The 16,516-nt window shown below is 36.2% G+C and overlaps 1 protein-coding gene across 1 annotated transcript in view; it reads left to right on the top strand.

Moving 5' to 3' along the window:
* dpyda.1 (dihydropyrimidine dehydrogenase a, tandem duplicate 1) overlaps nt 1–16,516 on the top strand; it is a 236,397-nt gene that overhangs the window by 202,877 nt on the left and 17,004 nt on the right. The window contains 2 exon segments of the mRNA XM_048175396.1: nt 149–291; nt 12,104–12,280. Of these exon segments, the coding sequence (XP_048031353.1) occupies nt 149–291; nt 12,104–12,280 (320 nt within the window).

The following is a 16,516-nucleotide window of genomic DNA, read 5'->3' as shown; positions in this document are numbered from 1 at the left end:
GTCTGCTGTAGACCTTCCATTTGAGATCTGAGATCTTCACACTGGACATTTTTTTTTTATTTGCCATTTATTTTATTTTATTTTATCGACATCTAAAAGCTCAAAAATGGATGCAGAGGGTAATGATAATTTGTTTTTGCATCTGCAGGAAATGCCATCCGGCCCATCGCATTGAGAGCAGTGTCCGCCATAGCGAAAGCTCTGCCTGGTTTTCCCATTCTGGCCACCGGGGGCATCGACTCTGCAGAGTCTGGATTGCAGTTCCTCCATGCTGGAGCCACAGTGTTACAGGTAAGTGATAGAGGGTGCATCCAAAATCACATTCTCTCTGAGTAGGTACTTATTTTGATTACTTCGCCACCACTAAAAAGTATGTTCTATATAGTATGAATGGACTACATCATGTGACCTACCAGCATCAGTTGAGTCGCTTCACTGCCATTCACAAATCCTCTCCCGTGGCCTCATGGGAAATTAAAGTGATGATTTATATTAATAAGACCACCATAGAAGATCAACCAGGACAAAACTGGCTGAAAAGGATATACAAATAAAATAACACTGATAAATTGCAGTACTGATTAAAAAAAAAGAAAAAGTCTTTTGAATGTAATAAGTAGTTTCAATAATGTCATTTAAGTTAATTCAAATATTTAAAAAACATAATTGGTGTATTAAAGCTGTAAAGATACATATTGCATGTCTGATTTTTGTTTTTAATTGTGTAGTTTCATATGCAAGCTTTTCCTCATTGGCTTCAGCTTTATAGTAACTTTTATTAACATTAACAAACATCATTACTTTATAAAATACTTAATAGCTCATTAGAACCACGGCGCTGCTCGAACTCATCATCGGAACCTGGAAGAGGTTGCTTCGTTGTGTGACGTCACCATAATTATTAATCTATGCAACTCAAGTCCAAATATGTTTCTAGTTTATGACACAATTTGTCATGGTGCGCATTGTGTTTGTGCATTGATACGCAATTACTTTTAATTGGTATTGTCAGCCCTGCATTTGTCTCAGCTGTATACTAAGTTTTAATTAGAAAACTTTGTTGTAAATGAGATACAGTATAGTTAAGCATAATATTTAGATTGCAGATTGAAAAGTGTTTCTAAACTCTCCACATCATGGCTTGCTTGTGTCTGGGGAGTAATCAAATAGAGAATCTGTATGCAAATTGAATCTCTATCTTTGAATAAATGCATTTACTATTTTTAAAGGTTGATTTAATGTTTCGGTAATGTCTTTCCCTCTCCTACCTGTTCAGTGGGAACACTTGGGATCTGAAGAGCCTTTTTGCATTCAGACATTTGTCCTTTGAGTTAATATGAAAATTTAATTACAGAATAACTTGGGCTCTTGATAGAATCATAATGCTTTCAATTACAGATCCCCCACTTTAAAAAGCCGTAATTTGTATTTCATCTTACACAATATAATCACTGTTTGTGATGCTTTTCTTGCTTTAGAGATGTTCCTGCAAGTGATGAAAGAAAATGTGTTTTTGTGTTAATATTTTGGGTTTAGTGGAGGATTAGTGCTGTGAATTGTGGGGTTTGGATCTGGAAGATGAGTTTGTCGAGAACACACGCTGTGACGCGCGTCCTTTCAAACACATCAAAGAGTCTGACTGCTGAGAAACTGCATGCAACACACATCTGTGTGCTTCATCAGCACCGAAAACTGATCCTGATTACTGCTTCCTCTGCAATGTTTTATCCTCAAGGATAAAACCCGCTCAACCGGGCCTGGCTTGGTTTCGTTCCCCACACGCCTGTCGAAGTCAGGTCTGGGTCAATGGAGAACGAACCACCTTTTGGATAAGGAACGGTGGCGGCTGAAAGAATGCACTGTAATTCGAACTGTTGCAATCAGCGAGACTTGTAGTCAGAACTGAAGGGACTTGGAAGGACTGAATGGGAGAATCAGGCTCTTCAAAAGACACCAAACGTCTCGGTGTAAACACAAACGCTGTAGGCACTCGCGCTATTGTTTCTAAGCAGACACATCGATTCGACGCCACATCAAATGTATTCTCCCGAGAACAAATAATATAATGAAGTCCATTCATATCCTGTATTGATTTCTCCGGATCGAATAGTGTTGAACCTGTGGAGTTTTGACTTTCCGTGGTTATTGAAGAAAAGATATAGGGTGTGTTGGAACCAGAGCCTGATTTTATCCCATTAACTAAGTGAATTGCAAAACTGTAAAGATAATCGTGTAAAGCTTTGGTGATACCTGCAGTCTTTTGGGTGTAAATTTCTCTAAAAGTCAAGCAAATGTGTGCAAAAAAGACAAATCATTCCATTCAAATGATGCACAGTATCCTGGAGAGCAGCAGATTCTTTATTAAAATCATAACTCAAAGTTCATCGCTGTGGTTCTTCCACATTCTGCACAGACTGTGGATGTCGCAATGATGTCAGATACACCGGCAGTCTTTGTTGCTCTGATAAAGAGCTCGAGATTAGCATTGGAAATATTATTTTAGCAATATTCAGTTCATTAGGATGGTTTATCCTTAAAAATGCTTGTTGAATCAACTTGATTTTACAGTTGAGTGATGTACAAATGTTTTGCAGATTGGCCCAAATCATTTGAGAGAATTGGTTCAAAAGAATGATTCATTTGCAAATTGTACTAAATTGTATTGCAAATTGCTAAGATGCAAGATGAATTGGATTACAAATACATATATAATTCTAAACAATTTATAATAATTGTTTATAATTTTAGTTGCAAATACGTAGGGCTGCCCTCAACTAAAGATGTTACTAGTCGACTAGTAGTTGTTCATTTAAGCCATTAGTCAACTAATCGAACATTTATATTAATTTAATTACTCAAATATATACTGGGGGGGGGGGACTTTAATATATTGGCGTAATATACATTCTATTCCTCATTCAAGCACACGCATAAAGCTTCATACGGATTACATAATCAGAGTATTTGTTTTCAATTTGAATTGGTTCATTTAAAAGTAGACATTTCAAGTTTTCTATAGATATATTTATCATGTTTGTGAAGAATGTAGTCTTATACGCTGAGTTTTGGTTCATTTTTGTGAAGTTCATGGAGACCGAGACAGCAGAAATCATACCCTATAAGTTGTTTCCGCTGTTATCAGGAAAAAATGCAAATGATCGCGCCGGCGCCTCCATGTCATGCAGTAAGCATGCTATACTGAGTTAAGCTTTCACACTCCGCACAAACACTTAGATATGCACCTAATAGTAGCACACATTTATCTAGGTTATCATTAGAGCGAGTGGCCATGTAAAGTTGCTACTACTTACATTTTCATTGATAAGCCACATTTGAGATCGATGAATGATAGGCGAAAATTTGGATTACTACAAGAACCCGCCGTTAATGATCTGTCCCTCACACACTGCAAGACTTCGCCTCTTCCTGTGGAGTTTTTATTTGTGTAACTCACCAACAAATAAAATTTTGGTCGACTAAAGGCGGGCATACAGTGTTTTGGCAGCAAAAGGGAACAACACAATATTAGGAAGGTGGTCATAATGTTATGCCTGATCGGTGTATGTTTGTCTTTAAAGGTGCCCTCGAATGAAAAATTTAATTTATCTTGGCATAGTTAAATAACAAGAGTTCAGTACATGGAAATGACATACAGTGAATCTCAAACTCCATTGTTTCCTCCTTTTTATATAAATCTCATTTGTTTAAAAGACCTCCGAAGAACAGGCGAATCTCAACATAACACCTACTGTTACGTAACAGTCGGGGTGTACGCCCCCAATATTTGCATATGCCAGCCCACGTTTCCAACATTATAAAAGGCATTAGACAAGGGCAGCCAGTATTAACGTCTGGATGTGCACAACCAAATCATCAGACTAGGTAAGCAAGCAAGAACAATAGCGAAAAATGGAAGATGGAGCAATAATAACTGACATGATCCATGATAACATGATATTTTTAGTGATATTTGTAAATTGTCTTTCTAAATGTTTCGTTAGCATGTTGCTAATGTACTGTTAAATGTGGTTAAAGTTACCATCGGTTATTACTGTATTCACGGAGACAAGAGAGCCATCGCTATTTTCATTTTTAAACACTTGCAGTCTGTATAATGCATAAACACAACTTCATTCTTTATAAATCTCTCCAACAGAGTAGCATTAGCCGTTAGCCACGGAGCACTATCAAACTCATTCAAAATCAGAAGTAAACAATATAACAGTATACAATACTCACATAATCCGACGCATGCATGCCGCATGCATGACGAACACTTTGTAAAGATCCATTTTGAGGGTTATATTAGCTGTGTAAACTTTGTTAAGGCACTGTTTAAGGCAAGCTCGAGCTCTGTGGGCGTGGACCACGGGATTTAAAGGGGCCGCAGCATAAAATCGGCGCGTTTATAATGATGCCCCAAAATAGGCAGTTAAAAAAATTAATAAAAAAAAATCTATGGGGTATTTTGATCTGAAACTTCACAGACACATTCAGGGGACACCTTAGACTTATATTACATCTTTTAAAAACATAATCTAGGGCACCTTTAACAATATTGACTTAGTTCATCCAAAAAGGTAAATTCTTTCTTCTGCAGAACACAAGAAAGATACTGTGTATATTGAAGAATATTGAGATCCAAATAACATTGGAGCAAAAAAGCTAGGAGATATTTTTGAAAATATCTTCTTTTGTGTTCCTCAGAAGAAATAAAGTCATGCAGGTATGGAACAATATGAGGGTGAGTAAATGATGACAGAATTTCCACGCCTTTAAATGTTTGTTCCTTTTTGTCTTGATTCAAATTACACAGCGTCATTTGACAAACCAGGCGAGCTAATAACCTACATTGCTGATACGTTACCGGGTTTCTGCTAGCATGTACTTTATTCTACCGCAGCTAATGTGATCCCCTTGTCGATCGATACTCTTTAGTTGATTCATTACCAAAAACATCACTTTGCAATCACCCTGTAGGGGATCTGGGGCTCCTCATGGTGCTGTATTGACTTTCATGTGTGATGGTGTAAAAGTAACCTACCTGTGTTTAGCGCCTGTTACTTCTCAGAAATAATCCAAAGATCTTGGAATGCTACTGGCTTAACACAGTCAAATGACTTTCATTTACTGAAGCAATGATGTCAAATGTTCACACTCACGGTGTTGTTGTAAAGTATAATGTCTGCTCCTTTAATAAGATTGGGCTGTTATGATAGATTTTCGCCTGTCATAATGAGACAGTAAAATAGCTGCATTTAGTGGCAGCTGTAGGAGATCAGGACAACGTTTTCATAGGGAGGTCTTTGGGGGCAATGGAGCAATATTTCACTAATGGCAGAGCTGGTTCAATCTTAATGATCCACACTGTAATTTGGGTCCTTCCCGGTGCATGTAAACAGTTGCGAGTTGCAATAAAGAGACCGTCATCAAGTAGTAAAAATGACTTGTAGCCTAGAAAGCATCAGGATTTTGTAATTTCATTTCAAACTGCTAAATGTTTCCGTAGAGAGGGGTGTAAAACAAAAGATTTGTCTACAACACAAAGCAAGCTTTTAACAAGCAGCCTGGTTAAAGTCTGCCTCAGAAACGTTTTTACAGTGTTGCTTTTTGGTTGCAGTTAGGTTACATTATAGTACAACATTCTAGATGTAAAATCATGAACATGACATGCTGTTTATGTATAATTATAGATCAACTTTTAGAGCATTTTAGTTGCAAATACATCTTATGTACATTTTGAATCTTTTTTATTTTCTTTAAGCAGCCTCGAAACGTCAATATAATGTGTTTTCATTAAAAAACTGCAATGTTTTTGGAACATTTAAGTTAGCTTTAAAATGCCATTTAAAGGAAACAGGATTTTGTCATTTCCTTTCATACTGCTAAATGTTTCCGTAGAGAGGAAACAAAAGATTATTAACACAAAGTGAGGTTTAACAAGCAGCAATGTCGCTTTTTGGTTGCAGTTAGGTTACATCTAACATTTTAGATGTGAAATATAAAAAATATTGTAACCAGAATACGATGGGCAGTTTATGTATTTGAAAACAACAACAAAAAAAATCTGTATAAAAACTGCAAACGGGAGAAAAGTTACATTTAGGACAACCAAAATATAAATGGTGTATGTTCTGAAAATGGTGGATGTTCTGTAAAACTCAATAAGTTCATAAAACTCAAAACATTTAAGTAAACTAACTCATTTTTTTTAAGTTAGTAGAACTAATATAACAGAACCCCCTGTAAATCCCAACATAATACAACATTGAACACTAACTTATGTCTCCATATGTTAATCTTGGGCAAAAACACACAAAATAACACTTAATTTCAACATTTATTTATACGGTCTGATGCAAAGCATGCTGGGAATTAGAAATCTGCTAACTCTGAGTTAATTAGAAATCTGCAACTCAACTCAATTATATTAAGTTCAGCTTACTACAATGAAATTTTGAGTTAAGTTTAGTAAACTTTCATTATTATGTTATTATATTTGAGTGAAACAAACTCATTTCATTTAATTAATTTCACTGTTCGGTTTTACACCAGACTAAACTGCAATATTTGTGTATTTATTTAGGTTTTAAAATAACAACCTTTACATAAATTAAAAAGCAGCGAAAATACTGTTGTTTGTTGACCGAATGTATGTTTATGCCAAAAAATACTTTTATAAAATACATGTTTGGAATTAAATGCGGGTGACTAAATGATGACAGAAGTTTCTTTTATGGGTGAACTATCGCTTTAAATCCACAGGCGTTTCCAGTTGTGCGACCACACACAAAGAAAAGAAAGAAAGAATGCTTATATCAGTAGAAAAAAAGGGTAAAGGTTACATCCACTTGTTAGACACCAAACTAGACTGTATTGACTAAATATAGTCCCCTGGTTCAGTGGCTTGTGAAACGTATTTACTTCCAGTGGCTTCCATAAAGATCCAGTCTTTTACCTGAAGCGCTAGATAAAATATCAGTTGCTCGTATTTTTCCCGGTGCGTTGGTCAATCTGTGCGAATCAAAAAGGACAAGAGCTTCATGCATAGTCATTGTAACATTTGGATGCCAAACCGAATCTCTTTGGGGGGGAGATGGTGCACGGCTAAATGCCAGGATTTTATTGCAGGAAATAAAAGAGCAGACAGAAAAAGAGAGAGAGAAAGAGAGCAAGATGAGGGTAGAGGGAAATGGAAAGAGCAGGAGCGCTGAATCTAAAAGCATCTGAGATCTCAGAAGGAGTCGAAATCAATGCACCACCACAGTTTTCAGCGCAGATAAAAAGGACCTGCCGTCTCAATTGCCTGGAAACTACTTAGAAATTCTCACTTCAGATTTATTTCAGGACTCAGCCACATTAGCGCTAAATACTCCGGGTCAGGATATCTTTGATGTTCTGCATCAAATGAAAAGCAATAATGGGCAGCGACTCCTGTTCACAGAGCAACAAGCCTGGGATTTTACGGCTCCATCAGACATAGGATCACGCCGTTTAGTCTTGTTTGCAGTTCTTTTCATCATAATGAATCATTTGTTAGCTCAAATCCCACATTTTTTCTTTAAATACGCCTGAAAATTGAGGACAAAAATGGTCGTGGCACATACATATCTATTCATAGTTTTTCTTTGATGAACAACCCATCCTTCCTCCGTAGGACCGCTGATCCTCACATACCTGTTAAAACGGTGTCCTATTGACGTCGTCTGCTCCGTTAACTCCAATAATTACAAATCAATTGTTAAACTCTGCGGCAGGCATCAGTGGACTCACGTATTTGTTGATGTTAAATCAAGGTGAAATGACATTGAACCAAATTGGACGTTTGTTTGTGATGTGTAGATACGAACTGTGACATAAACGGGGAGAGAAACAAGTTTTATGCAAATGAGAATTCTAATGAAAACATATCTTCCAGAGATGCGCTAGCCAGGGTAAATGCCTCCATTTTCTCAGCGTGAGGTATGCCGTGTGGGATTTAATTTTTAAATATACAAATGACGCAGAACGGCCAATGATCTGCACCCCCTCCCCCTGAGAAAGCCTTTGTTGTGACTGTGAAGAGGAGGGAATAGGGCTGGGAATTGTTAGGAATGTAACGATTTGGGTTCCTTAATGAATCCATTTCCAGCCCCCTCCTTTCTCACTAAACAAAAAAAGGGGCTATTTTTGGAACCGTATTATAATTTTTTTTTTTTGTGTGTGTGTGTATATATATATATATATATATATATATATATATATATATATAGCTTATTTATTTTAATACGTATTTGGGTCATTGAAATGTATTCTTTGCAGCACATAAAAAGTATTATATTTCATTTTTTTCTTTTCGTTTTTTTTTTTCTTCATTATTCAGCATTTTTAAAGCAATCAGATTATGGGAGCATAATATGATGCATGAATTATTGCACTAACTATTTATTTTAGTTTATATATACACATTATTTATATATATATATACACAGTTTATATTATTGTATACTCTTCAGTTCACTCCACTCATTTTCTTTAGGTTTCAGGTCAGGGAACTGGGATGGCCATGGCAGAAGCTTCATTTTGTGCTCAGTGACACATTTTTGTGTTGGTTTTGATGTTTGTTTTGGAACATTGTCCTGATGGACGATCCAACCACTGCCTATTATTGGATTTCTAGCAGAAGTGGTCAGGTTTTGATTTTTTTATCCGTTAGTATTTGATAGAATCCATGATGCCATGTATCTGTACAAGATGTCCAGGACCTTCAGCAGAAAAATAGGCTCACAACATTAAAGATCCAGCATCATATTTAACCGTGGGCATGGGGCACTTTTTATCCATGTGTGCACCAAACCCATCTGGTGGGTTTGCTGCCAAAAAGCTCTTTTTTTAGTTTCATCTTACCACAGAAGCTGGTCCCATTTGAAGTTCCAGTCTTGTCTGACAACTGAATATGCTGGAGTTTGTTTTTGGATGTGCAAAGAAGGATTTTTCTTGAAACCCTCCCGAACAACTTGTGGGGATGTAGGTGCTGTTTGATCATTTTTTTTAGGCTTTCTGAGACTCAAGACTCAACTAATCTCTGCAATTCTCCAGCTGTGATCCTTGAAGAGTCTTTGGCCACTCAAACTCTCCTCCTCACCGCACATTAGGACGATTTAGACACACGTCCTCTTCCAGGCAGATTTGTAACATCTTTAGTTAATTGGAACTTCTTAATCATTTCCCTGATAGTGGAAATGGGGATTTTCAATGCGTTAGCTTTTTTTCTTATACCCATTTTCTATTTTGTGAAGCTCAACAATCTTTTGCTGCACATCAGAACTATATTCTTTGGTTTTTCTCATTGTGATGAATTATTAAGGGGATTTGGCCTTTGTGTTACACATATTTGTACTCCTGTGGAACAGGAAGTCATGGCTGCACAATTTCATGCTCCTAGTCACCCTGGTGTGCTAAAAAATGTAAATGTGAATGACTTCAGAGATATTTTACTCAGAAGAATTTCTAGGGATGCCAATAATTGTGGCAAACATGTATTGGAGAAAAACATTTATTTCATAATGAGCTTTTTCCCCCATTTTCAATTGTTTTACTTAAATGAAAGGTTAGAATTTTGTGAATTTTTTGAATGAAAGATCAAAAAGATAAACAATGCAGATTTTTTTTTCACAGCCACCTTTGCTCATATTTACTAAGGGTGCCAATATTTGTGGAGGGCACTGTATATATATATGTATATGTTATCAGACTGAAGCAATGTAAAGGGGCCTTTACATTGCTTCAGTCTGATAACTTATGGTTCTTTATTATATTAAACTACACTGATTGCGCTGTGTACTTGTGTGCAACCAGCGATGACAATTCATTTGAAGATATGTGTCTATTTATTGTGTTTTTATATTATTTTCTCTTTGTCATCACATTCAATTAAGATTGCAAGGTGACATCTCATTCCTTTGGTGGTCGTGCTGTAGTTTCAGTAGCATTGCAGCAAACTCTTTCTATGGTATTTTAGTGCGCTTTTTCATCTGCATCGATGGAGGACTGCAGACCTTCAAGAACTGTTAAAGGAATGAAAATCAATCTAAAAATTGAACTAGTTATGAATAAGAACCTTTTATCAAACTAAATCCTAGAAGCGGTAAATCAGATACAAGCTCAGAGAGAGTCGAGATCCAAAGGTCTACGTGTCGAGTCAGGAACCAGCTGTGAGCGTTTGCGAAGCGACTGAATGCTAATCCTGTGAAAGAAGGCAGTTCTCGGGCCGACTCTGGCTGATGTCAGATCGGCGATAGCGCCAGGAGATAAGCGTGTCTTATCTGCTTCCTTAAGACGCGGTGTGACTGCCATCTGAAGTGCCGTAGACACTTGCACAAAGCCAGGCTTCAAGCGCTCCGTGCATATCACAGTCTCTGAGCTACAGAAGTGTAACAGAGTCAATGGAAAGGGCTCCGGCGCGCGCTGACGTGCGGTTGATGAGCGAGCATAAGCTCTGCGTTATCGGCCTCGTCTGTGCCCCGCCGGTAATGAGAGAATGAATTAGATTTCTCTTAAGGTCAATTGTATTCTGCATTTCAGACTATGTGTGTTGTAGTACTGCTTTGATTCAGCATGCTGACGTTTGTCTTTTGAAGCTTCTTTTGGAAGGATGGCACATGTTTTAATGACCTTCATTTCTCTCTCTCTCTCCCTGGATGTATATATGTGCATATATTTATTTTGCATGGGTTTGTTAGTGTGCATGCAGCCTATTGGTTAATGGTGTCACCTGGTATCTGAAAGATTGTAGGTTTGAACCCTACAAACCCTATATTTTTACAAAAACTTAAAGGAATAGTTCACCCAGAAATTAAAATGCGGCCTTTATTTACTAATTTACTCAAGTAAATTCATACTGACATGCACAATTATAAGTATCATAAATAAAAGTGACAATTGGTCACATGGCAAACCAAAAGATGTTTCATATACTGTAAATTGATTTTCATTATACTGTATGCAAAAAGCAGTCAGTACATGCAACGTCTCCAAAAAACATGTTTTTTAAAACATATATATATATATATATATATATATATATATATATATTTTTTTTTTTTTTTTTTTTTTTTTCTCATTATTTTGTTTTGTTTTATATTTACAAAAAAAGGAGTTTTATTTTATTTGTTTGTTTGTATGTATGTTAATGTTTACTTTATTTTTTACTGCTGCAAACCTGAATATGTCTTGTGTAGTTTGATTTTTCATTATATGCAAAAGAGTGGCTAGTACATGCAACATTTCTTTTTTTGTGTTCCAAAATTTTGTTGGTATTAAAAAAATCTGCAGAAATGAGTCTCAAAACATGTTTTCTAAAACATTTTATTTTATTTTATTTTATTTTATTTTATTTTATTTTATTTTATTTTATTTTATTTTATTTTATTTTTTTCATTTAATTTTATTGTCATGTATTTATTTTATTTTATTTTATTTCATTTTATTATTTTATTTTATTTAAATTTTTTTAATTTAATTTCATTTTTTTATTTAATTTTTCATTTCATTTAATTACGTTTTATTTTATTTATTTTATTTTATTTCATTTTAGTTTTATTTATTTATTATTTTATTTAATTAAATATTTTGTTATGTTTTATTTAATTGAATTGAATTGTTTTATTTATTTTTTATTTTATTATTTTGTTTTATTTTTAAATATTTAAATATATTTATTACAAATATTTTTTGTTGATTATTCGATTTTTACTTTACATTTATGTTTTGCTATTTAATTAGCTATTTACAGAGACATGTGAATTCTCAGGACACCTCATATTTGCTGGTGTTAGGGATATTTTATATGTGATATTAAAAAATATATGCTTACAGCAGCTTTAAGATGGTGCCATTCTGTCGTGATGTTGCGTGTATGTGGAGGTGTATTGTGATTTTTTTATTTTAGACATTTTGCCATTTTATTTATAGCATAATAGTAGAGAGAGGACATGAATGTTATAGGAATTGGGAAATGTTGCAAGTCAGATTTAAACTTGCATCGCCCATATGTTCACTAATTACTATACCACAGCTCCGACCTGAACCGTCATTAAAGAAACCGGCTTGTGTCTTCACACAGGTGTGCAGTGCGATACAAAACCAGGACTTCACTGTGATTGAGGACTACTGCACTGGTCTGAAAGCCCTGCTCTACCTGAAAAGCATCGAGGAGCTCCAGGACTGGGACGGCCAGTCGCCTCCTACGGCTCGCCATCAGAAGGGAAAGCCTGTGCCTACGCTGGAAGTCAAAGGAAGGGTGAGAGACTTCACAGCTTTATTAAAACACCCTTTTACTGATGATTACCCCTCCCCAACTTACTTCCTCTCACCTTGTTTTCCTTATTACAGTTCTCTGACATGCCATTAAGGAGCTAAACGCAATTCCCATAATTCTACAGCTTTAGGAACAAGTGCTCATTAATGCAGCATTAGCGTTAAACCCGTGGACTTGCATCCATCCATTTACTTGTTGTTAGTCGTAAAATTCCACATAATAACAGCGCTGTCCAATACACAAAGTGCCCGCTTGCACTTCTGCAATCTTAAAGGTGAAAGAACATTATAGTGCAGCGCTTAGTCGTTATGGTCCTGTTTTACTGTTTCTTCTGCTAAAACGAAGCACTTGGACCAAATTGAGCAGTTTTAACCTGGGTAAGGTTAAAGTACGCACAGGGTCTTGCAGATGGATCGAATTTTTCCAAGTTTGAATCACCAAAAGAGCTTTGACTTCCAGGAGAAAATAATTGGTTTACTTTATATCGCAACTTTTATTCCTCGCACACAGCATTTACATAGCGGCAACAAAATAATATAGAATCAGAAAATGAGATTTGACAAAGGCAGCTGTTCACGCGTTTAATGGTTTGTACTTCACGTGTACGTTCAGCCCTCGGTAATCTCCCTCATTATTTGTGCACAAGGAATATAAGGCGGCATGTAAATGAGCAAAACTTCAGTAAACTCCTTTCAAAGCAGTGAATTAAAGGCCTTTATCAGATCACAGCCTTTCTGCTAATACACCAGCTGAGGGAAAAGCTTTGAAGCCCGCCTAGTGTTTTCTAACACGCTAGCTGCGACTTCTCAGCTTCTGACTGCAAGGCGGCTCAGCGCAATAGTTTAAATGCTAATGCCAAATGAGCGTCGGGGAATGAAGGAATAAAACGAAAGAGAAGCAGGCTGATAAGTGTAAGTCATTTCCATGTCGACAGGACATTATTGCTGGAATTGTGGCGACAATAACCGAGGCGCCGGGAAAGCCGAGGGAAGATGTGGAGTGTTGTGTGGAAACATCACAACGGTTCATGTGTCCCCAGGCAGCGTAGAACCGCATTCAAGGTTCCTGCTCAAAAGAAGGAAAAGTCACTCACCACACGGGTCACGGGGATGTACGCTTGACAGGCGGTCTTTTGTAAACCGAGAGAAGGAGAAAAATCAATGAACATTAGACCATGTGAGCATTGTACTTCACGTCTGCTATTGTACAGCTCAGGCGTGCTACTTCTCTGTCAGATGGATATATAAGAAAAATAGATTTGCATTTCTTAAGGGAAATAACTGGTGCTTGCAAGGGGAGATGTGATAAAGACTAATCACATGTATTATGACATCATTTCTGGCAGGCATAAGCATGGTTTTAAGTGAAAGTTTTGTTTCATTTAGAATATGTAGTTTTTTTTTAATCTTCAGTAAAATAGGGTATTTCTGAAGTTAGAGGTCAGTAGGATGTTTAAAGGTGCCCTAGATTATGTTTTTAAAAGATGTAATATAAGTCTAAGGTGTCCCCTGAATGTGTCTGTGAAGTTTCAGCTCAAAATACCCCATAATTTTTTTTTTTATTAATTTTTTTAACTGCCTATTTTGGGGCATCATTATAAACTCGCCGATTTTATGCTGCGGCCCCTTTAAATCCCGTGCTCTCCGCCCACAGAGCTCGCGCTTGCCTTAAACAGTGCCTTAACAAAGTTTACACAGCTAATATAACCCTCAAAATGGATCTTTACAAAGTGTTCGTCATGCATGCGGCATGCATGCGGCGGATTATGTGAGTATTGTATACTGTTATATTGTTTACTTCTGATTTTGAATGAGTTTGATAGTGTTCCGTGTAGAGCCCGACCGATATATCGGCCGGCCGATATTATCGGCCGATATGAGCTAATTGCATTTAAATCGGCATCGGCGTTTATAATGGCCGATGAAACATGAGAAACAGAGTCTCATGCTTCACTCATGTTATGAGTGTTGCATAGTTTGCCCACCAGAGGGAGCTCTGCAACTCCCCAGTTGACAACAGCGCCAGAAATCCACTACAGAAGAAAGTATTGTTGTACTCTTTTGACGGTGAGTCTGTCGTTCGTCATGTGAAATGATTGTAGATTTAGTTCATACACTGTATATAAAAACAGTGTGGTAGTTCTAGCTAACGGTCCTATCATTATCACTTCTAAATATTCTGTAACATCACTTACAGCCGCTAATGCATTGCTATATTAGATTACCCACAAAGCTAATACCATGTTTATCAGTGGAAGAGCGCGAACATTAATAAGAGGTCAAACTATAACGTTAGCGTTTAACTTATTCTAAATATATCTGCAGTGTTTCCCATTTAACTTATTTTAATTTTATTTTCAATTCATTGACATGGTTTTGTGGAATATTGAATTTGTTTGGTATAGCTCTTTTATTTTAACTTTAGTATTATAATTTATTTACAGTACACACACAGACTGTTAAAACCAGCTTCAACTGGAAGTAAGTAAAACTGTTAAATGTTTAAAACCAGACTGTTTTTTGATCATTAAAAAATATATACTTTTGATGTGCAATTGTTTAGTCATTGAGACTGTAATCTAAGGCTTTTTTTTAACATAATCCCTTCTGGAAAATGGTTTATACAGCCCACATACATAGAACAGGCAGATATTTTGCTATTGAATGTCGTGTAAGTGTAGTTTATAGGAAATGGGTCTAATATCCAGTTTATTTTCAAAATCAAAATATCGGCTTATAAATCGGCTCTTTTCGAGTTAATATCGGCATCGGCATCGGCCCCCAAAAATCCATATCGGTCGGGCTCTAGTTCCGTGGCTAACGGCTAATGCTACACTGTTGGAGAGATTGATAAAGAATGAAGTTGTGTTTATGCATTATACAGACTGCAAGTGTTTAAAAATTAAAATAGTGACAGCTCTTGTCTCCATGAATACAGTAAGAAACGATGGTAACTTTAACCACATTTAACAGTACATTAGCAACATGCTAACGAAACATTTAGAAAGATCATGTTATTATGGATCATGTCAGTTATTATTGTTCCATCTGCCATTTTTCGCTATTGTTCTTGCTTGCTTACCTAGTCTGATGATTTGGTTGTACACATCCAGACATTAATACTGGCTGCCCCTGTTCAATGCCTTTTATAATGTTGGAAACATGGGCTGGCATATGCAAATATTGGGGGCGTACACCCCGACTGTTACGTAACAGTCGGTGTTATGTTGAGATTCGCCTGTTCTTCGGAGGTCTTTTAAACAAATGAGATTTATATAAGAATGAGGAAACAATGGAGTTTGAGACTCACTGTATGTCATTTCCATGTACTGAACTCTTGTTATTTAACTATGCCAAGATAAATTCAATTTTCATTCGAGGGCACCTTTAAGATATGCATTAAATTGATCAAAAATGACAGTAAACACATTTATACACATTGCATTTAAACTGTTCTTACATTTATAGTGTTATTCAAATAAATGCTGTTCTTTTGAACTTTCTGTTCATCAAAAAATCCTGAAAAAATATCACATTTTCCACAAAAAATATTAGGCAGCACAACAGTTATCAACATTGATAATAAGTAGGGGTGTGACATGAATCCCATCCAGCACGAGCTTCGGAGTCATAGTGCAGCAGAGTTCACTGATCGTGTGACGAGAGTAAGTGACGAGATGACTGACAAGACCATGGCAGACCAAGCATCTGACAAATGTCTTATCTTGTAGAATGCGTGCTCAGCTCCGCCACTCCCTATTCACAGAGTACGCGCGATTGCGAAAGTAAAAGGCGAGCGTGCATTCTAACACAATTTCGATACCCCGCATTTACTTGAAAATGATTTTTAAAGCATTACAGTTGCAAAATCCATCCATTGTTGACTTCATTCCACCATTCGACTCTGTTCAAACCAAAGATAAAAAGATCACAGAGGTTGACTATTACTATCATTCTGTTTTTAAAGGATAGATTATATTTTTAAACCATTTTATTGCGTATTTTAACATACTTTTTCCTACACTTTCCTAAAGTGTTAAATTCACTACCATATTTTCTATTAATCTGGTATTTTTCAGTGTATGTACATTTTTTTAGGGCTGTCAAACGATTAATCGCGATTAATCGCATACAAAATAAAGGTTTGAGCATAATATGCGAGTAATGTGTGTAAATAATATGTATATATAAATACACACAAATTAATGTATATATTTAA

The sequence above is a fragment of the Megalobrama amblycephala genome, linkage group LG22 (genome assembly GCF_018812025.1).
Source record: "Megalobrama amblycephala isolate DHTTF-2021 linkage group LG22, ASM1881202v1, whole genome shotgun sequence".
In the NCBI taxonomy this organism is placed as follows: domain Eukaryota; kingdom Metazoa; phylum Chordata; class Actinopteri; order Cypriniformes; family Xenocyprididae; genus Megalobrama; species Megalobrama amblycephala.
The sequence above is the reverse complement of the archived record's forward strand: the minus strand, read 5'-3'. Positions and strand labels throughout refer to the sequence as shown.